This window comes from Jaculus jaculus, chromosome 13, assembly GCF_020740685.1.
Source record: "Jaculus jaculus isolate mJacJac1 chromosome 13, mJacJac1.mat.Y.cur, whole genome shotgun sequence".
Lineage (NCBI taxonomy): Eukaryota > Metazoa > Chordata > Mammalia > Rodentia > Dipodidae > Jaculus > Jaculus jaculus.
The window spans coordinates 30,447,407-30,469,263 of NC_059114.1; the positions used below are offsets into that span (position 1 = coordinate 30,447,407).

Consider the following 21,857-nt stretch of genomic DNA (forward strand, 5'->3'; position numbering starts at 1 on the left):
ATGTCTTTTGGGTCATCTCAGTGGTCCTCACCATCTGAAAAGACAAGCTTCTCTAACCAAAAATGAGAGTAGCATTAATAAATTTGGACATTAAGTAAAGTGCTTACTACAGTGCAGTTTGGTGAGCATAGTATATGCATTTAGCCAGATAAGAGCAGGCATTACACTCCTAGGGCTCATGTCCTCCCCTGCCATAGGCTTTTGACTAGATTTTCAGTACCATGTATTCACTCCTGTAGAGCAGGTCTGCAGTCCAATTAGAGAGCAGTTGTTTTCCTCCATAACATACATGCCACTATTGTACCTGTTTGGTCATTTGTCCTGGATGGCCAAACTTGAACCTTGCAGTGTCCACTGTTTTCACTGCTGATGTCTCCCACAGGGCTGTATACAGTGTAGCTCTTTCCAGCTATCAGTCAGCTGTTCTGCAAGTAGGAGGTTTTCAGCTCAGCTCCAGCTTGATTGATTGATTGACTTCTTCCTTCCTTCCTTCCTTTCTTTCTTTCTTTCTTTCTTTCTTTCTTTCTTTCTTTCTTTCTTTCTTTCTTTCTTTCCTTCTTTCTTTCTTTCTCTCTTTCTTTTTTTTAAAGCCATATTCTTTTTCTTTCTTTCTTTTTTTTGTGTGTGTGTGTGTGTGTGAGAGAGAGAGACAGACAGACAGACAGACACAGACAGAGAGAATGGGTGCACCAGGGCCTTCAGACACATGTTCCATCTTGTGCATCTGGCTTATGTTGGTCCTGGGGAATAGAACTAGGGTCCTTGGGCTTTGCAGGCAAACACCTTAACTGCTAAGCCATCCCTCCAGCCCCATATTCATTTTAAAATTTATTTATTTATTTATTTGAGAAAGAGAGTAAGAGAAAGAGAAAATGGGCACAAGAGGGCCTCCACCAGCTGCAAATGAACTTCAGATGTATGTGCTACCTTGTGTATCTGGCTTTCATGGGTCCTGGGGAATTGAACCTGGGTCCTTAGGCTTCTCAGGCAAGTGCCTTAACTGCTAAGTTCTCTATCCAGCCCACCAGATAGATTTTTCAGTGACCTTGCATCCCAGGCCCAGGCATGTGGGTATTTAGCAATAAGGTCTTACCATCTCTTTCTGGTAGGAAACCAAGAACCTTGGCAATGGCCTGTCATGTTTTGGAGGCATCAGGCCATTTGTTCTTTTTTCTTCTTTTCAGGATTAAAGAGGCACCTACATACATTAATTCAAGGAAAGCAAGAATGTGTACTATAAACAAAAATGGCAGCTATTTCAGGTTTTTTTAAAAAAGTATTAAAAATTTTTTTTTGTTTATTTATTTGAGAGCAACAGAGAGAGAAAGAAACAGGCAGAGAGAGAGAGAGAGAGAGAGAGAGGGAGAGGGAGAGGGAGAGGGAGAGGGAGAGGGGGTGCGCCAGGGCCCCCAGCCACTGCAAACGAACTCCAGATGCATGTGCTCCCTTGTGCATCTGGCTAATGTAGGTCCTGGGGAATGGAGCCTTGAACCAGGGTCCTTAGGCTTCACAGGCAAGCGCTTAACCACTAAGCCATATCTCCAGCCCTATTTCAGGTTTTTAAAAAATCTCACTTTTCATTTTGTGTGTGGTGTATTCATATATGTGTGCAGATGTTTGTGTCCTGTGTGCCCAGTGCTGGGTGTTCTCCCTTGCTCTTGCACTTTGTTTCTTTGAGTGGGGGTCTCAGTGAACCTGGAGCTGCCCATTGTGGTCAGACTGGCTGACTAGCAAGCCTCCACAGTTCTCTCAAAGCTAGGGTACAGGTATATATGGATCTGACTACTTCAAACTGAAACCCCAGACTGAAACTGCTGCTCCTTCACAGGAGGAAAGCTCCTATACATGGTCCGGCCATCACATTGGAGCCTGTCTTCTGCCTAGCCTGCTTTCCCACAGACCTGTGTCACCCTGTGTTGGTCTGGTGGTCCTTCCCTGGCCCTGATACAGTGATGTGGGTCCTTCCTTTCTGTGATGGCCATCTGTGTTCTCTCTCAGGGGAAGGCAAAGAGGAGATTGTGAAGGTGACCTTTGAGGAACTGAAGCAGCAGGTGGCTTTGTTTGCAGCGGCCATGAGGAGGATGGGTGTGAAGAAAGGAGACCGCGTGGTTGGTGAGTGACTCTTGGTTTTAGGAGACCACGGAATGACCCTGAAGATGGAAGGCCCTTTAAAGGTGGTGGAAGTTTACAGCTACACCCAGAGAGCAGGCAGCAGAGGAGCATTGTAGAAAGAGAGAAGTGGTGGCACATCCCTGGAATCCCAGCCCTTGAAGGATGAGGCAGCTGGTTTGAAAGTTCTAGGCTAGCCTGGGCTACATAGGGGAGCATAAAGTAAAACAAGTCATAGAAATAAAGAAAGAAGGCTGGACGTGGTGGTGTACACCTTTAAATCCCAGCGCTCAGGAACCTGAGGAAGGAGGATCACTGTGAGTTTGAGACTACTTAGTGAATTCCAGGTTACCTTTACCTAAAAAAAAAAAAAAAAAAAGGAAGGAAGAAAGAAGGAAGGCTAGAAGGAGGGAGGAAAGAAGAAAGGGAGAGAAGGTACCATATTCTATTAGTCTGAGGGACAGGAACTCTCTTTGGTTTCTTGTTTTGTTTCAGATCTTAAAGGGACAAGGTCCTATTTGCATATGATTGAATTAATGAAAATATACCTAGCACTTAGCTCAGTGTGGGGAAACAAGAGTAGCCAAGTAGTAGATACAACCCACGTGAAGGCCCTGTGGTTGCAAGAGCAGGGTGTCTGCAGTGAAGGTGAGCTGTGGAGGGCAGAGGGGCAGGTGCTAGCATTGATTCTGAAAGGCCTCATCCACCTCTGCCTCACCTAGAGTCGCCCAGACCCCTGCTTCTTCTTACTGCCCTTCTCTTGCCCTCAGAGAAAGAAAGGAGATGTGTTAGAACCCAAAGATGGTAGGAACAGGCCTCTGTCTGTCTACCTGCCAACTACTACATCCTGAGGGCCTTCATATGCAGGCATGGTAAACGGCATTCTACAAGGAAAAATGAAGACAGGTGAAGTTCTTGCTCTCACAGAGGATTGCAGTTATTGACCCACTGGGTGTATTCATGGCCATTCACACACTGGTCCAGTACTCTAGGAAAGAGAAGTGCATTGTTTTGTGGGTCACCATTTGTCTTAGGGAAGACTTCCAGAGGAAGCTTCTTTTGAGTTAAAAGCTGAAGGACGAGTACCCCTGAGCAAGGAGTGCTGGTGTGTTGTGAGTATTTAGGAAAAACAGCTTGTGCAAAGACCTGAAGCTGGAGGATCTTAGAACAACTGAAGGACTGAAAGAAGGCTGTTGTGAGAAACATGAGAGGGAGAGGCAAGGACAGGATTAGAACGAGGAGACAGGTCAGATTGAAGACTGGGGTGGGCAGGCTGGCAGTAGGGAATCCCACTCCTTTGGTGCCCCAGGCCACCCTCCTCTTCTCACTCTGGCACCATTCTCAGAGGAACTTTTTTTATTTTTTTGTTGAGGTAGGGTCTTACTCTAGCCCTGGCTGACTGGAACTCACTATGTAGTCTCAGGGTGGCCTCGAACTCTTGGTGATCCTCCTACCTCTGCCTCCCGAGTGCTGGGATTAAAGGTGTGCGCCACCATGCCTGGCTTTTAAACTTTTTTTAAAAAATTTTTAAATTTTTAATTTTTTATTAACATTTTCCATGATTATAAAAAAAAATCCCATGGTAATTCCCTCCCTCCCCCCTGACACTTTCCCCTTTGAAATTCCGTTTTCCATCATATTACCTCCCCATCTCCATCATTGTACTTACATATATACAATAACAACCTATTAAACTTTTTTAAAAAATTTATTTATTTGAGAGCGACAGACACAGAGAGAAAGACAGATAGAGGGAGAGAGAGAGAATGGGCGCTCCAGGGCTTCCAGCCTCTGCAAACGAACTCCAGATGCGTGCGCTCCCTTATGCATCTGGCTAATGTGGGACCTAGGGAACCGAGCCTCGAACCGGGGTCCTTAGGCTTCACAGGCAAGCGCCTAACCGCTAAGCCATCTCTTCAGCCCTATTAAACTTTTTTTAATTGAACTTTTTTATTGACAGTTTCTATAAGTATAGACAGTAAACCATGATAATTCCGTCCTTTCATGATCATTTTCCCCTCTCAGACCCTCCCTCCATCAAATCCCTTCCCCCTTCCAGTTAGTCTTTTTTTTTATTTTGTTATTTTTATTGATTTATTTGAGAGCAACAAACAGAGAGAAAGAGGCAGATATATAGAGAGAATGGGTGCAACAGGGCCTCCAGCCACTGCAAATGAACTCCAGATGCGTGCGCCTACTTGTGTATCTGGCTAATGTGGGTCCTGGGGAATCGAGCCTTGAACCGGGGTCCTTAGGTTTCATAGGCAAGTGCTTAACCACTAGTCTTATTTATTCATTTACTGTTTTGGTTTTTTTGAGGAGGGTCTCTCTCTAGCCCAGGCTGACCTGGAATTCACTAGTAGTCTCAGGGTAGCCTGGACGATCTTCCTATTTTTGCCTCCCAAGTACTTGGGATTAAAGGTGTGCACTCCCATGCCCAGCCCTAGTCTCTTTTTATGTTGATATCGTCATCTTTTCCTCCTATTATGGCCATTTTGTGTCTGGACGATTGCATCGTAAGAAGTCCTACTCTTCCTTTGGCTCTTACATTTTTTCTGCCACCTCTTCCTCAATAGACCCTGAGCCTTGGAGGGTGTGATAGAGATGTCTCAGTGCTGAGCTTTCCTCTGTCCCTACTTCTCAGCACTGTGGTGACTTTCACCATAGAGTTCACCACTATAAAAGAAGCTTCTCTAATGAAAAGTGGGAATAGTGTTAATGTATGGGTATAAACATTCAAAAAAGTGCTTAAAGGGCAGTTTGGTGGGTGTAGTACATGCATTTAGCTAGACAGCAGAAGGTGTTACTTGGAGGAACTTTTGAAAGTCTGTTACCTGGACTTCCTGGACTCAAGGCTTTCTCCCCATTCCCCACAGGTTATCTGCCCAATGGTGCACATGCTGTGGAGGCGATGCTGGCCACAGCAAGTATTGGTGCCATCTGGAGCTCCACATCCCCAGATTTTGGTGTAAATGTGAGTTGGGGTCCTGCTGGAGGGGTGCCATTGTGCTCAGGAGTGTCTTGGGGCAGCTGTGGGATGGGGGTTGGACCCTGGCTGAGCTTTGTTGCAGTGGAGTAGGGCTAAAGGGCAGCGTCACTCCTGTCCATCTCCCGGCTAGTGATGAGAGTGACTGAGGGAAAGGCCCAAAGGGGGCAAGTCCTGTTGGTGCTGCCCATTGAAGATAGGGCCTCACACATGTTCAGCATGGGTGTAAATCTTGTTGGGATTAATTTAATATTTTTGGGGGGGTGTTGAGACAAGATTTTACTCTGTAACCTAGGCTGCCCTGGAATTGACCATGTGACCCAGGCTGACCTTAAATTTGAGGCAGCCCTCCTACCTTAGTCTCCCAAGCCCTGGGATTATAGGCGTGAGCCACTTCACTTGTCAATTTTTTGTTTATTTTTAAAAATCTTTGTATTTATTTATTTTCATACGCACAACACAGAGAGATAGAGACAGTGGTGGTTGGGGGAGGTAGGAGAGAATGAGAGAGGGGGAATGGGCACACTAGAGCTTCTTGCCACTGCTAATGAATTCCAGACACATGTACCACTTCATGTGCCTGGCTACTAGAGAATCAAACCTTGACCTGCAGGCAAGTGCCTTTAACTGTTGAGCCATCTCCCTAGCCTAACCTTGTGTATACATTTATTTTTATTTACTTATTTGAGGTGGGGTGGAGAGAGAGGGAATATGAATGAATGAATATAGGCACTCCAACCACTGCAAACGAACTCCAGATGCATGTGTCCCCCTGTGCATCTGGCTAACGTGGGTCCTGAGGAATGGAACCTGGGCCTTTTGGCTTTGGAGGTAAACGCCTTAACTGCTGAGCCATCCTTCCAGCCCTTGTGTATAAATTTATAAGTGAAGTAGTTCTTGCTTCCTTTAGCTAAGTCCCAGATTGTCAGAATTTGTTGGTGATGTTAGCAGGTGCTATGTTTGGTAGTCAATGTTCCTCTGGGCTCCTGTGGCATCACCTTGCCTTTTATTTTATTTTATTTTTTATTTATTTATTTGAGAGCGACAGACACAGAGAGAAAGACAGATAGAGGGAGAGAGAGAATGGGCGCGCCAGGGCTTCCAGCCTCTGCAAACAAACTCCAGACGCGTGCGCCCCCTTGTGCATCTGGCTAACATGGGACCTGGGGAACCGAGCCTCGAACTGGGGTCCTTAGGCTTCACAGGCAAGCGCTTAACCGCTAAGCCATCTCTCCAGCCCCACCTTGCCTTTTTTTGTCTGGACTTTTGGACCCTGTTAGGTGTTCTTAAGGTCTTCTGAGGCCAGTAGTTGGGTTTGTCCTGAGCTCCTGTGGATTGTAGCTGTTAGGATTCTGGCCCCTTCTCTGCTGTGTGGGGAGTGCTTGGGAGTTGCTGGTACTCCACATGCCAGGGAACCATGGGACCCAGGGTGTGTCAGTTGCTCAGAGCTGCCCAGGTGAGGGCAAGGGCATGTGATCACCATTGGATTTGCTCAGCTTGTGGCCCTTTTGTGGACACAGGCTGTGTTAGCAGAGTGAGGCCCACTCAGGTCACACTGCTCAGCTGGGTACCGCCCTGGGTATCTGGACCCATGGACTCCAGGAGAACAGGCACTTTTTTTTTTGAAACAGGGTCTCTAGTCCAGGCTGACCTGGAACTCACTCTGTAGCCCCTGCCTGGCCTTGAATTCACAGCGATCCTCTTGGCTCAGCCTCCCAAGTGCTAGAACTAAAGTCATGTGCTACCACATCTGGCTTGATGACATGCACTTTTGAGGGATATGTGGACATCTATGCTGCCTGCTCTGTTAGAGCTTCTGACCAAGGCTGGGCCTGTGCTGAATACTGGTGAATAATGCTGGCTTGGCTTGTTCTTACAGCTGACCCCATTGCTGAATGTCGTTCTAGTTACTACTAGAGGATTCCAGTAACTCTAGAGTACTGTCCCAGCAAGTGGCTCTTCACAAAGGCTCTTAGGGGCATTTTTCCCTGGCTTTTGAGTTGTGGGTGTCTGCCTTCACAGCTGCTTGTGTGCGTCTGTGAGCGAGATGGCTTGCTGCTAACATGGGCACCAGGGGGCAGCAGGGCCCTGCTTTTCCCTTTTTCCTCAGTGTGGTTGGCTGCATCCCTCAGCCCCTGATTCCAGAAGTGGCTCTGGGAAGAGAATGCATGCCATATACTTGTGTCTGTGGGTCAGAGAATGAGTAGTGACCACTTCCTGCTAGGACAAGTCTCTCAACCCCTGACTCCAGAAGTGGTTCTTTAACTGGTCTCCATGGCTGAGTCCTCTTTCCTTTCTGTTAGAGATGGGTGGCATGTGTGGCACTGGTGATATACAGGAAGTGACATATGTGGTGTGATTCAGCAGCCTGGGGCTATCATGGAGAACCCTGGGGAGCAGCACTCCTGCCTGCTTGCACCGGCCTGGATCCTGTGTCCACAGTAGGCCCAGGACTTGCTCATTTGCACTCCCGGTAACTGTGAGGTGTGTCCTGGGATGAATCTGTGATCCAAAGCCCCGTCCCTGCCTTTTTCTCGCCCCCCTACAGTTATGGCCGCTGTGCCTGGGGTAGCTGACATGTCTGGGCCTGGAGGCCATTGCCTATAGGAGTTGTGCTAGGCCTTACCAAGATGCTGACTTTGAGCTGGTGATGGGGAGCCCCCTCGGATACCCTCATGCCTGGGGCGCAGCCTGTTGCTTTCCTTCTCAGGTGCACTGCTGCTCAGGGAGCTGTGTGTGCTTGTGAGTGTAGATGGGTCAGCTTCAGCTCTGGGTGGCCATCTGCGTGACTCAGCACCTGCCTGACTGGTTGCTAAGCACTGATATAGTCAGATCTGTAGTGGTAGGTTTGTGTATTTCATCGCAGCTTGAAAGCAAACCAACCGAGAAAACCAAAAAATGAAGTCTTCCTGTAACCAAGTCAGTTGCTGCCCTGAGCCCTGGGCTTTCCTGAAGTGCAGCGAGGTCCCAAGGCTGTGACTTTCTCCTCACCTCCTGCAGTGGATGGCATGTTGGGGTGGGAGGTTCCCTGTGCCACTGTGCTTCACGCTGTCACCAAATGTTGCCACCCTTCCTCCTGCTTCCTATTCCTCTGTAAAGTGAAAACGTCAGTTTCTTAGTAGTTGCATTCCTGTAGTCCAGTGGATGCTCCCTCTGCAGTGTGGGTGGTGGTGGCAGAGGTTCCCCGAGCTGATATACATGTTGGGTGTCAGTACTGTGCTTGGGGCATGGCATGCTGCAAAGTGATCAGATTTGTCAAAAAGTTTATTTTATTGATATTTTGGGGAAAAAGGTAGGAATTACCAATGAAGTCTGCCCTCGTAATTCCTTTCTTTTACTTTAGTTTTTTTCTTGCTGGTGCTGGGGTCTGAACTCAGGGCCTTGCACTCTCTAGGCAAACTCTACTACTGAGCAATATCCCCAACTCCTCTTCAAGTTTTTTTCTTTTTTGAGGTAGGGTCTCCCTCTAGCCCAGGCTGACCTGGAATTCACTATATAGTCTCAGGCTGACCTTTAACTCACAGCGATTCTCCTACCTCTGCTTCCTGAGTACTGATTAAAGACATGTGCCACCATGCCCAGTGTCCTGTTTAAATTTAATTCTATTAATTTAATTGAGAAAGAGAGAGGGAGAGAGAGAAAATGGGTATACTAGGGCCTCTAGGCACTGTAGACTAACTCCAGACTTGTGTGCTACCATGTGCATCTGGCTTACATGGGTATTAGGGAATCAAACCTGGGTCCTTAGGCTTCACAGGCAAGCACCTTAACTGCTAAACCATCTCTCCTGCCCTAGTTTTAGGTAATTTAATTCTAGTCTTATTCTTTATATCTTAATTTAAAAAAAAATAAGTATTTGTTTGCAAGCAAGAGAGAGAGAGAGAGAGAGAGAGAGAGAGAGAGAGAGAGAAGAGAAGAGAAGAGAAGAGAAGAGAAGAGAAGAGAAGAGAAGAGAGAGAAGAGATAGAGACAGAGAGAACTACTGCAGTGGCCTTAACTGCTGAGCCGTATCTCCAGCCTTATTTCTTAAAATATTTTTGGAGACAGATATGGCCCTAAGCTGGCTTTGAAGTTGTGATCCTCCTGTCTCAGCCTACTGCTGGGTTGAAAGGGGTTTGCTGCCAAGCCTGGCTCCTTCCTTTCCTATTTTCCTCCCTGCTGCTTGTGTTGGGAACATACTTTCCTGGCAGCAGTTGGAAATAGGAAGCAATAACACGACACATCCAGTTGCTGTGTCCATGCAGTTTTTCTGTGGAGTGCATCATGGAAGAAGGATGCTCGCTGGCTCCCTGGCAGGGCCTCAGTGCCCAGGAGGTAGACTAGACGAATGCCTTCCACAACTCCCCTCTGTTAGTCTCTGGAAGTGATCTCTGTTCTTGGACCTTTAGCTCAGAGAGTCTCAGGTTATGGTGCATCAGAACTGCTGTGCTGATGGAAGCAGATTGCTAGACAATCTGTAGTGTTTGTGGGAGGGGCAGGGGATGCTGATGTAACTGGTGGGGGAATCCCACCATGAGCTGTTGGCTCCCTCACTTGCTGAAAGTCACCTGAGAGCTCTAAAAACAAAGGCTTGTGCATCTTCTTAATTACCAGTTAATTACTCAGCTTAGGTCCTTAATTAACTTAATGATCTCTCTGCAGGTGACTGGGCCTATAGCCAGGTGGGGACCCTGTTCTTTTGTGTCTGCTGTCACCATGGGCACCATCTAAGCTGCCCTTGGGCTGCTGACAAGGCTGTAGTAGAGTGAGGAAGATGCCTCCTGCACAGCGCTCCTGCCTAGGGGATGGCCTTGTGGGTGGAGCTGAAGAGGAGGCCTGCTCCAGAGTGCTGTGATCTGGTCCTTTGGTGGCATAGGTGTCAGGAGGCTGCACCTCTCTCATTGTGGGAGGCGGGGAAGGGCAGATCTGCAAGTGGGGAACTTGCTCCTTCAGCCAGGATTTCTTCAGCACTGTGCATACTCATAGATGTCTCTATCCAGTTGGCAAAAAAGTATCACTTAAGCCGGGCATGGTGGCACACATCCTTAATCCCAGCACTTGGGAGGCAGAGATAGGTGGATTACCGTGAGTCCAAGGCCACTCACTACATAATGAATTCCAGGTCAACGTGGACCACTTAGAGGAGTCAGGTTCCTCTTTAAGTGAAGATTCAGAGGAACAGAATCAGGGGCCACCTTGTGATGCCATGGTTGTCCTTCTGGGAGGTGGACCTCCTCCTATGGTGCAGGGGTTCTCTGCAGCAGACAGCCTTACTACTTAAGGACAGGCCTGGAATGCACAGGTTTTTGTGCTGCTGAGACCTTCCTTGTCATGACCTTGTTTTTTAGATGTGGGTTGTGTTTTGATGGATTTGGGGATGAAGGGCATGGCTTAGGTGCTGTCAGCCTTTCCCACTCCTAGGGGTGGCCCAAGAGTTTTGCCTTTTGGATGGTCTGTGCTGACTTGTTCCTTCATTTTTCAGGGTGTCCTAGACCGCTTTTCTCAAATTCAGCCGAAGCTCATCTTCTCAGTGGAGGCTGTTGTCTACAATGGCAAGGAGCACAGCCACTTGGAGAAGTTGCAGCGTGTGGTGAAAGGTGTGCTGTGCTTTGTCTCTGGGGGAGGGGTTGCATACATATGTAGATGGGCATCTCCCTGGAGCCTTGAGTGTAGGAAGAGATAGAATTCCCCTCAGGAGTCCTCCTTCCCATCTCAGACTATGGCTGGATTTTGGCAGCTGAGTGTATCTGTGTCCTGACTTTGCCCACCCTCCTTTCAGGGCTTCCTGACCTGCAGAGAGTGGTGCTGATCCCCTACATTGTCCCTAAGGAGAAGATTGACATTTCCAAGATCCCAAACAGGTACTGCTCTCTGGCCCTAGGTGGAGCTGTGGGGAGCCTTCATCTGGACTTGTATCAGGGTGTGAGAAGTGGGGGAGCTGCTGGTTAGGACCTTCATTCTATGGGTGGGACATGGGCAGACCCCACAGTTAATCTCTTGGGGGAGCATAGCAAGTGAGTGACAGAATGGGAGGTCCCAGGAGCTGTCACTCCTTGCCTATGTCCTTTTGCTGTGCAAGACTGAAAAGGTCCAGCCCTGGCTTCTTGGATTAGCCCTACAGCTTAGTGTTGGAGCTCATATTAACTGTGGAGTTCACAGGCATGCTTACACCTCACTCATGTGGTACACACATGCCCAGGTACATATGGACATGTGTTTACCTGCTTGTCTGTATACATGTGCACCCATGGTGGGTGATGGCAGACTTCCCAGTTGTGCACGGTACTGTCTTCTGGTCTTTAGGGGGTACAATGTATTTCCAGTGATGAGTCTTACCTGTGGGAGCAGGGAACAGAGATGACTGCTGGGCCCAGTGAGGGGCCTGGCTGTTCCTCTGCAAGGTCTGGGGAGGTGGAACCTCATTTGCCTTGGTCTGTTCTAGCTGGCCCTTACTGCATAAGGAAGGGTGTCATGATCAAAATACAGTTTGGTGAGACTAAAGTCACCAGAGCCAGCTCACTTGGGTTCAGATTTTGGCTAGGTGACTCCAGATTGGTGCTTAACCTGCCTGTATCTTGCTTTCTGCAATCATCACGTGGGGTAGTTAGTTCTTCCCAGCTGTGAGGTAGATAGGTGAATGCCAAGCTAGTGTATAGTTAGCAATCAGTAACAGTGTGTCACTGTGAGGGGCAGGGAGTTCTGTTCCCTAAAGCATAGAAGGCAAGCCCAGGTAGACTTAGAGAACTCTGCTGACTCTGTGTTCCAGCCAGATTGGCAGACCCCCATTCTGCTTTCTTTGTAACCAGTGACTTGGCTCTTGGGTGTCTGACAGAGGCTGTCATGCAGAGGAGGAAAAGCAGACTGGTGCTGCTAGTCCCAGGATGGCCGGCACTTGTTTGCCTGTTTCTGTGCGTATCTACAATTGAGACAAAGGAGAGCCACATTTGCTGCTTTATTTATTATTATTATTATTATTTATTTATTTTTAAATTTTGTTTTTGGTTTTTCGAGGTAGGATCTCACTCTGGCTCAGGCTGACCTGGAATTAACTATGTAGTCTCAGGATGGCCTCGAACTCACGGCAATCCTCCTACCTCTGCCTCCCAAGTGCTGGGATTAAAGGTGCGCACCACCACACCCGGCTTCATTCACTGCTTTATACAGCAGGAGGCTCTCTCCTCATTACATCCCAAGTGCTACTTGCTGTGCTGTTGTCTGTTTTGAAAGTCTCATTCCAGCCAAGGCTTACTGGAGTTGTGTAGTCCCAGGCTGGCCTACAACTTCCCCTGTCTCCCAAGGGCTGATTGACTGAAGGCATGTACCACAATACCCAGCTTTTTCTTAAATTTAAATATTTTATTTATTTATTGTGAGAGAGAGAGAGAGAGAGAGGGGAAGAAAGAAATAGGCAGATAGAAAGAGTGGGTGTACTAGGGTCCCCAGCCACTGCAAACAAACTCCAGATGCATGTGTCACCTTGTGCATCTGGCTTATGTAGGTACTGGGGAATTGAACCTGGGTCCTTAGGCTTCCAGGCAAGTGCCTTAACCACTAAGCTAACTCTCCAACCCAGCTTTTTTTTTTTAATTTTAAAAGTATATTTATTTATTTGAGAGAGAGAAAGAGGCAGAGAGAGACAAAGAGAGATGGAGCGCTCCAGGGCCTACAAATGAACTTCAGACACATACCTGGCCAGAGCTCCCTTTTGGGCAGTCAGAGCCTTAAACCCAGGCTGCTCATCAGGCAGTAACAGTGGACAGAGGAAATGGGCTAGAAGACTTCAATATCAAGTTCAAAGATGGCTTCCCAGGGTCTGCATAGCATTACTTGTGAGCAGCCTTTCCCATCCTGTTACAGTGTTTATGAGAGTGCTCGTGAATGTGTCCAGAGTGGAAATGAACTTCAAACCCTTAGTCATTCACTGAGCTCCCCTATTAGCTTAAGTTCATAGCATGTGATCCCCCTTCCTCCCACAAAGATCCCAAACTATGGCTTTTTAAATCTTTTTTTTTTTTTCTTTGCAGGGAGAGAAAGGGAGGGAGGGAAGGAGGGAGAGAGAAAACCAGGGAAGGGGAGAGAAAATGACCATGCCAGGGTCTCTTGCCAGTGCAAACTCGAGACATGAGCTACTTTGTGCATCTGGTTTTACATGGGTACCTAGGCCATCAGGCTTTGCAAGCAAGCACCTTTAACTGCTGAGCCATCTTTCCAGTGCCTTCACATGCTAAGCAGATGCTATTACTCCAGTCCTCTAGGCATTTTATACTATTTGTGTGTGTGTGTATGTGTGTGTGTGTGTGTGTATGTGTATGTGTGTGTGGTATGTGTATAGAGGCCAGAAGTTGGGTGTTTTCCTCAATCACTCCCCACCTTATTTATTGAGACAGGGGTTTCTGATTTGGCTGGTTTAGCTGGACAGCTTGCTCTGGGTGGCTCTCCACTTCTCAAGCACTGGGGTTACAGGCTTGCACTGCTATGTACTGGAGTGTTGGGATCTGAACTCAGACCCTTATGTTTGTGAGTGTTTCATGCACTGAGCTATTGCCCCAGCTCCCCCTCCCCCCGGTTTTTATTATGGTAGAAGTAGATGGATGTCAGGCCACATCTAGCTGGGGGTGGAATCAGCAGATCCATTTTGGCGTTCTGGAGGGTTCACTGTTGGTTTTCCCATGTTCCTGCCCACAGCGCATTCCTGGATGATTTCCTCTCAGGCGGAGCAGGTGAGCAGGCGCCTCAGCTGGAGTTTGAGCAGCTGCCCTTCAGCCACCCTCTGTTTATCATGTTCTCGTCGGGCACCACAGGAGCACCCAAGTGCATGGTGCACTCTGCTGGGGTAGGTATCTTTTCCTGTGCTTGTCTGATGGGGCTCCCAGTCTCTTCTGGTCCCCTCTCTGGAGTCCAGCTTCTTTCCTAAGTGTTTCAGGAAGACTCAGAGTTGGTCCCAGGATGATGGAGAGCTACTGTCTTGGGGGCACTGTGGCAGCTGTCATCATGGCAGCAAACACGTAGTTCTGTCCAAGTGGGCGCGCGCTGGGTGGACCTGGGCTTTCTCATGTGGGCTTCTAGGAGATTGTGAGCTCAGTGGGTGGGCCACCAGTACTGAAGAGCCAGCATTTATGAGGCTGAGGTAGGAAGAGCATTGTGACCTATAGACTGCCAGAATGAGATCCAGGTCAACCTGGGCTAGAGGAAGACCATACCTTGAAACGACCAAAAAACAAAGTCAGAATTGTGGAGGGCAGAAAGTGTAAACATGCAATGACTGTCAGGGGTGTATGTTTTCATGAAACTGCCCTTATATAGTGTGGGTACAGATGTGGAAACACACTGAGTGGCCTTGTGGAACTTGACTGCAGGCTACAGTCAAAATTTGAAAGCCATTAGTATTTACTACCAAGTGTCCTTAACTTAGCAAGAGCTCGGGACGATGATTAGGCAGGAGGCTCAGACATTTGTCTGTAAGTTTTTAAAGAACTAGTAAGGCAGGCTTTTCTAGAGGCCTCAGTTCCAGGCCTTGTTGGCTGGTGTGGAGTCTGCATCCCAGCCTCCCTCCTCACAGGTGCTAGCTACTCCTCCACCTCCTTGTCTTGCCTCCTAGCCTTGGGGGAGGAGCCTCCTCGTGTGATGGCTCAGCCTCCAGAGCCCAAACCCTCATCACCATAGTGCAACTTAGTGCTCTCAGTATTTTCTCCCTCACTTTCTAAGAGGAGACTGTGCATGTTCTTGGACAGCTTATTAGCTGTAGCCTGATGAGGTGGGCTGTGAAGTGAAATAGGAAACTTAGAATTCTGCCTCATTCAACAGTTAGAATGGATCCCTTCCACAAAGGGACTTTCACACAGGCATTTTATAGTTGTACCCAGTCTGTCCAGCAGACTTCCATAGGAACGTGGGGTAGGGCCGGGGGCTGGGGGAGTGACCTGGTCTCTTGGCCTCCTGGATTTGGACTTAACTAAGGTTCAGTTGCAGTTGTGAAATAACCACAGACAAAACATGAGTCTGGGCTGGAGAGATGGCTTAGTAGTTAAGGTGCTTGCTTGCAAAGCCTAAGGACCCAGGCTTGATTCCCCAGTACCCATGTAAACCATATGCACATAGTTGTACATGTGTCTAGAGTTTGTTAACAGTGGCTAGAGGCCCTGGTGCGCCCACTGTCTCTCTCACACACACACATAAGTAAGTAAAAACTAAAATATAAAAAAAACCACCATGAGCCTACTGATACAGCAGGGTACCTAAAAACTGCAAGGTTGGAGGGGGACATGGGGTGAAGGAACAACACTGGCTGGCTACTGTTGTATGAGCCTGATTTACTACATCAAGCTGGGTGCCCAGAGCTGCTGAGCTCCTGTGGGCCGGCGGAAAGGGCCCAGTGTCTTCTGAAGCTCTTGTATAGGGCAGGGTTTATGCGGCCAAACAAGGCATCTCCAGAAAAATCAAAATGTATAATTTTACCATTATTTTTAGCATTTTTGCATAGTGACTGTCATTTTTTTAGGAGAAGAACATAAAAATGTATTAGCTGTAATGTAGTTTGCTCATAAAAGGATCATGCCTGATAAATTTAGAGCGGACAGATAGGAAAGTTATATTTATTCTGTCCTCACTTGACTCTTGGATCTCCAGAGAGTGACTAAGCATCTTGCCTGGTTTTCAGGATTCTCTCTCTCTTTTTCTTGAACTTTTAAAACATTTTATTTTATTTATTTGAGAGAGAGAGAGAGAGACAAAGAGATAGAGAGAGAGAATGGGTGCACTGGAGCCTCCAGCCACTGCAGACAAACTCCAGATGTATGTACCACCTTGTGCTTCTGGCTTACATGGGTACTGGGTAATTGAACCTAGGTCCTTAAGCTTTGCAGGCAAGTGCCTTAACCACTAAGCCATCTCTTCAGCCCAGAATTCTCTTTTTTATTGTTGTTTTGATACAAGGTCTTTCTATGTAGTCCAGGCTGGCCTTCAATGTGGCAATCCTCCTGCCTCATTCTACTTAAAAGAATTTATATTTTCTTATTTTGAGAAAGAGATAGATAGATAGATAGATAGATAGATAGATAGATATCGGGCATACCAGGGCCTCCAGCCACTGCAAATGAACTCCAGACACATATGCCACCTTGTGCATCTGGTTTACGTGGATTCTGGGGAATCAAACCTTGGTCCTTCATTTCTATAGCCCTGCCTCAGCTGTCAGAGCATTGGAATCACACAATTGTTTGAGAGTTAGTTACCTGATAGCAGACTTGAAGACAGCTGAAGAGAGGCCAAAGCATAAGGTAGGGCTGCTGCCAGCACTCTGGTATGTAGTCATGGGTTGTCATTGGCTTGTGGTTGTGTCCTTAGTCCATGGAAGGTCCCAGAAAGAAGATTCCCTTTCCTTCCTTTAAATTGAATTGCTCAGTGCAGGGGTATGTCTCTGGCTCAGTGGCATGGGGCCTGCATTCAGATGCAGTGTAGGGTTTAAAACGCAAAGGACTGAGAAAAACCCAGGAGAGGAAACCAAAGCTGTGTTGTGCTGAGAGCATGATGGGCCTGTGCATAGCAGTGGCTTGGGGTAGTGCTGCAAGACAGCTGACTGCTGGGTGGAGCTCTGCCCTCATTACAGACTGCAGTGAGTGGGAAAGAGGGAAGGGATTTAATGTTGGCCACGTAGCCAGGCTGTGTCCTTTAGTGGATCCATTGTATATAGATGGCATCCATTGAATGATTTTCTATAAAGGTTGTCATCCTCAAATTCTTACCCACCCTGCCTGCGTGAAGCCCTATATGAGGAACTTTCTGTGGAAGCTTGTGTCCTCCCCTGTGACAGGCACCGTGCATCAGCCTGCAGTTTAGCTGTGGAGTCCCAGGCATTTTGGATCTGTAGAAAAGCCTTGTCTATTTCAGCACTTCCTGCATGTTCCTGTGGACTGTTGACAAGGCTTGCCAGCAGGCTGCCGCCAGTGGCAGTTGCCACTCTTAGGCATGGTGGTAGGCACTATCTAGGACCCTAGGAGTCTGGCTTCTGGACCAGGACTTCTGGGAGAATTGTGTTGAGCCCTGAAGGAGGTTCTCCTCTGATTGGCTTGTCCTCTGACTTCTTGTGAGTGGGGTGGAGCTGGTGTAACAAGGGAGGGTCTCGTGCCAGCCCCACAGACCCTCCATAGAGGAGAAGAAGTACAAGAACCTTACTGTGTACCCCGTGCTCACTTCTGTGGACTGTACTGTTTCCCCACTCCAGAGGCATGGAAGGGCAGTGTTTCCAATCTGTCCCTCTGGATCAAGACTGAGGCAGAGGGTGAATTGATGGGCAGTGGCCCCTCCATGCACTCTGTGAAGGAAGTTTCCTCCTTCTCTGCCAGCCACCAGCCAGAGCTGCTTGGAAGGCATGGGTGCAGGAAATGGGGTACTGGGCAGCTCTGGGGAAGCAGGTTTGTAAGGAGGTTACTAAGAAGACACAGCACAGGACAGGAAGAGCCGTGAAAGCTCAGCAAGTAGTGTGAGTGAGCATGTGGTGAAGGCCAGCGCAGATCTGTAAAGGAACATGCGAAACTGCTCACCCGGCTGTCTCTGGTGCAGGGTGAGGAGAAACTGCACTTCTTTCTTTCTTTCTTTTGTTCGCCTGCCCTTCCTTCCTTCCTTCCTTCCTTCCTTCCTTCCTTCCTTCCTTCCTTCCTTCCTTCCTTTCCCCCCCCTCCCTCTTTCCCTCCTTTCCCTTTCCTCTCCTCTTTTCTTTCTTTTTCCTGAGGTAGGGTCACACTGTAGCCCAGGCTGACTTGGAATTCACTCTGTAGTCTCAGAGTGGCCTTGAACTCACAGTAATCAATCCTTCTATCTTTGTCTCCCAAGTTCTGGGATTAAAGGCATGAGCCACCAAGCCTGACTGCATTTCTTTTTTAAAAAATTATTAAGGGTGGGGCTGGAGAGATGGCTTAGCGGTTAAGGCATTTGCCTGCAAAACCAAAGCATCCTGTTTCGATTCTCCAGGACCCTCGTAAACCAGATGCATAAGAGGGCTCATGCATCTGGAGTTCGTTTGCAGTGGCTGGAGGCCCTGGCTTGCCTAGTCTCTCCCTCTCTTTCTCTTTTTTTTTCTCTCAAATAAATAAATAAATAAAATATATTAAAAAAATTATTAAGGGCTGGAGAGATGGCTTAGTGCTTAAGGCAAATGATCCAAGTTTGATTCCCCAGTACCCATGTCAGCCAGATGCTCATGGTGACATTCTCTTAAAATTTGCAAGCAGAGAGAGAGAGAGAGAAAGGGGGGGGGAGGGAGGGAGGGAGGGAGAGAATGGGAATGTTAGGGCCTTTAGCCACTGTAGTTGAACTCCAGAGACAGTACATGTGCCCCTCTGTGCATATGGCTTTATGGAGTACTGAGGAATTGAACCTGTGTCATTAGGCTTTGCAGGCAAGTGCCTTAACCACTGAGCTATCTCTCTGGACTTTTTTCTCTTTCTTTCTTTCTTTCTTTCTTTCTTTCTTTCTTTCTTTCTTTCTCTCTTTCCTTCCTTCTTTTTTTTCTTTTTCTTCTTTCCTTGCAAGCAGAGAGAGAGAGAAAGAGAAAAGAAACTGAGAATGGTCACACCAGGGCCTCAAGCCACAGGAAACAAACTCCAGATGCATGTGTCACTTTGCACACCTGGCTTTATGTGGGTACTTGTTAATCCAACCAGGGTTGTTGGGCTTTGCAGGTGCTCCAGTCAGGTTCTCATTGCTGGCAGAAATCACCTGACCAAGAGCAGCTTTTGGGAAAAAAGGCTATATTTTGGCTTACAGGCTTGAGGGGGAAGCTCTATGATGGCAGGGAAAACTACGGCTTGAGCAAAGAGGGTGGATAGCACCCCGTGGCCAACCTCAGGTGGACAACAGGAACAGGAGAGTGTGCCAAACACTGGCGAGGGGATACTAGCGATAATACCCATAAGCCTGTTCCCAAAAATAACTGCCTCCAAGAGATGTTAATTCCCAAATCTCTATCAGCTGGGAACCTAGCATTCAGAACACATAAGTTTATGGGGGACACCTGAATCAAACCTCCACAGCAGGCAAGCACCTTAACCAATGAGCAGTCTTTCCAACCCCAACTTCCTTTCTTTTATATACATATAAACTTTTATTATTGACAACTTGTATAATAATCGACAATAAACTATGATAATTCTCTCCCTTCCCCCACTTTCCCTTTTACAAATCCATCTCCCATCATATCCTTTCCCCTTCTCAATTAGTTTCTCTCTTTATTTTGATGTCATCTTTTCCTCCCTATTATGAGGGCCTTGGGTAGGTAGTGCCAGGCACTGTGAAGTCATGGATATCCAGGCCATTTTGTATCTGGAAGATTGCATTGTAAGCAGTCCTAACCTTCCTTTGGCTCTTACATTCTTTCTGTCACCTCTTCTGTAATGGACCTTGAGCCTTAGAAGGTGTGATAGAGATGTATCAGTTATGAACACTCCTCTGTCACTTCTCAGCACTATGTTGCCTTTTTTTTAAAGTTTTCTCTCTTTTTGGTATTTTATTTATTTATTTGAGGGCAACAGAGAGAGAAAGAGGGAGAGAGAGAGAGAGGGAGGGAGGGGGAGAGAGAGAGAGAGAATGGGTGCGCCAGGGCCTGTAGCCACTGCAGATGAACTCCAGATGTGTGCATCCCCTTGTGCATCTGGCTAACGTGGGTCCTGGGGCTTCCAACCGGGGTCCTTGGGCTTCACAGGTAAGCGCTTAACCACTAAGCCATCTCTCCAGCCCACTATGTGGCTTTTTGAGTCATCCCGGAGGACACTGCCATCTGAAAAGAGAAGTTTTTCTAACCAAAAGAGAGAGTAGCATTAATGCATGAATATGAACATTAACAAAAGTGCTTACTAGGCAGTTTGGTGAACATGACATATGCATTTAGCCAGACAACAGCAGGCTTTATACCCTTAGGGCTCATGATCTCTCCTGCCATAGGCTTTTTAAAAATTTATTTTAGCTGGACGTGGTGGCGCATGCCTTTAATCCCAGCACTCGGGAGGCATAGGTAGGAGGATTGCCATGAATTCAAGGCCACTGTGAGACTCCATAGTGAATTCCAGGTCAGCCTGGGCTAGAGTGAGACCCTATCTCAGAAAAAAAAAAAGTTAAAGATTTATTTTATTTTAGAGAGCGAAAGAGAATCTCACACACACACACACACACACACACACACACACACACACACACACACAGAGAGAGAGAGAGAGAGAGAGAGAGAGAGAGACAGACAGACACAGAGAGAGGGAGAGAGAGAAAGAGAAAGAAAAAGAGTTGGTACGCCAGTGCCTGAGTCACTGCAATTGAAATCCAGGTGTTTGTGTCACCTAGTGGTCATGTATGACCTTGTGCTTGCTTCACCTTTGTGTGTCTGGTTTATGTGGGATCTGGAGAGTCAAACATGGCTCCTTAGACTTTGCAGGCAAGCTCCTTAACTGCTAATCCATTTCTCCAGTCCTCCATAGGCTTTTGACTTGGCATATATTCCCTCCTATGGCTCGGGCCTCCAATCCAATTAGAGAACAGTTGGTTTTCCATGTAACAGACATGCCACTATCGCACCCATTGGGTCACTTGGCCTGACTGGTCAAACTTTAAGGCTTGCAATGTTCACTATTGTTGTGATCAGATAAAGTATGAGGAATTATTTCAATCTTTCTATATTTGTTAAGATTTGCTTTATGTCCTAATGGTCTGTTTTTGAGAATGTTCCATGTGCTGCTGGAAAGAATGTATATTCTGCAGCATTTGGATGGAATGTTCTGCAGCATTTGGATGGAATGTTAGGTCCATTTGTTCTATGGCATCATTTAATCCAGATGCTTCTCTATTTTTTCAGGATGACCTGTCAATTGATGAGAGTGGGGTGTTGAAGTCACCCATTACCATTGTGCTTGATGTTATCTGTGACCTTAAATCTGATAGTGTTTGTTTGATGAAATTGGGAGCCCCCATGTTAGGTGCATATATGTTTAGGATTGTAATGACCTCCTGTTGCATTGTACCTTATATCAAAATAAAGTGACCTTCTTTATCTTTCCTAACTAGTGTTGGTTTGATGTCTTTCCTGTCAGATATTAGGATAGTAACACCTGCTTGTTTTCTAGGTCTATTTGCTTAAAATACCATTTTCCATCCTTTCACCCTAAGATGCTATCTGCCTTTTATGGAGAGGTGAGTTTGTTTGAGGCAACAAACAGAAGGGTCCTGCCTTTTTAAAACATATTTTTATTTATTTATTTGAGAGAGAGAAAGAGAATGGGTGTGCCAGTGCCTCTAGCCACTGTAAACAAACTCCAGACATATGTGCCACCTTGTGTATCTGGCTTATGTGGGTCCTGTGGAATCTAACTTGGGTCCTCTGGCTTCACAGGAAAATGCCTTAACTACTAAGCCATCTCTCTAGCCCAGGATCCTGCCATTTAATCCACTCTGCAAGTTGGGCATTGAGGCCATTGATAGTAAGAGTTACTATTGAAAAGTGTATATTCATTTTTGCCATTCTTCTTCTTTTGTAGTGTTTCCTGTTTTCCATTTACTCTCATGAATTAGCTGTTATTTGAGTATAGTTTATTTTTTCCTGTTTACTCGTGCATATGCTTTTCTTTCTCTTCAATGTGAAGGATCCCTTCAAGTATTTTCTGTAGAGCTGGCTTAGTGGCCATATATCCCTTTAGCCTGCTTTTGTTGTGGAATGTCCTTATTTTTCCATCAATTTGAATGGATAGCTTTTCTGGATAAAGTAATCTTGGTTGACAGGTTGACAGTTGCTATTTTTTTTTTTTGC

At 47.0% G+C, this 21,857-nt stretch overlaps 1 protein-coding gene across 1 annotated transcript in view; it reads left to right on the plus strand.

Annotated features, from left to right (window-relative positions):
• Aacs (acetoacetyl-CoA synthetase) overlaps positions 1-21,857 on the plus strand; it is a 78,067-nt gene that overhangs the window by 16,276 nt on the left and 39,934 nt on the right. Inside the window, exons 4-8 of the mRNA XM_004668503.2 lie at positions 1,999-2,112; positions 4,986-5,083; positions 10,557-10,671; positions 10,854-10,935; positions 13,760-13,907. Coding sequence (XP_004668560.2) covers positions 1,999-2,112; positions 4,986-5,083; positions 10,557-10,671; positions 10,854-10,935; positions 13,760-13,907 — 557 coding nt within the window. The remainder of the gene's footprint in view (positions 1-1,998; positions 2,113-4,985; positions 5,084-10,556; positions 10,672-10,853; positions 10,936-13,759; positions 13,908-21,857) is intronic.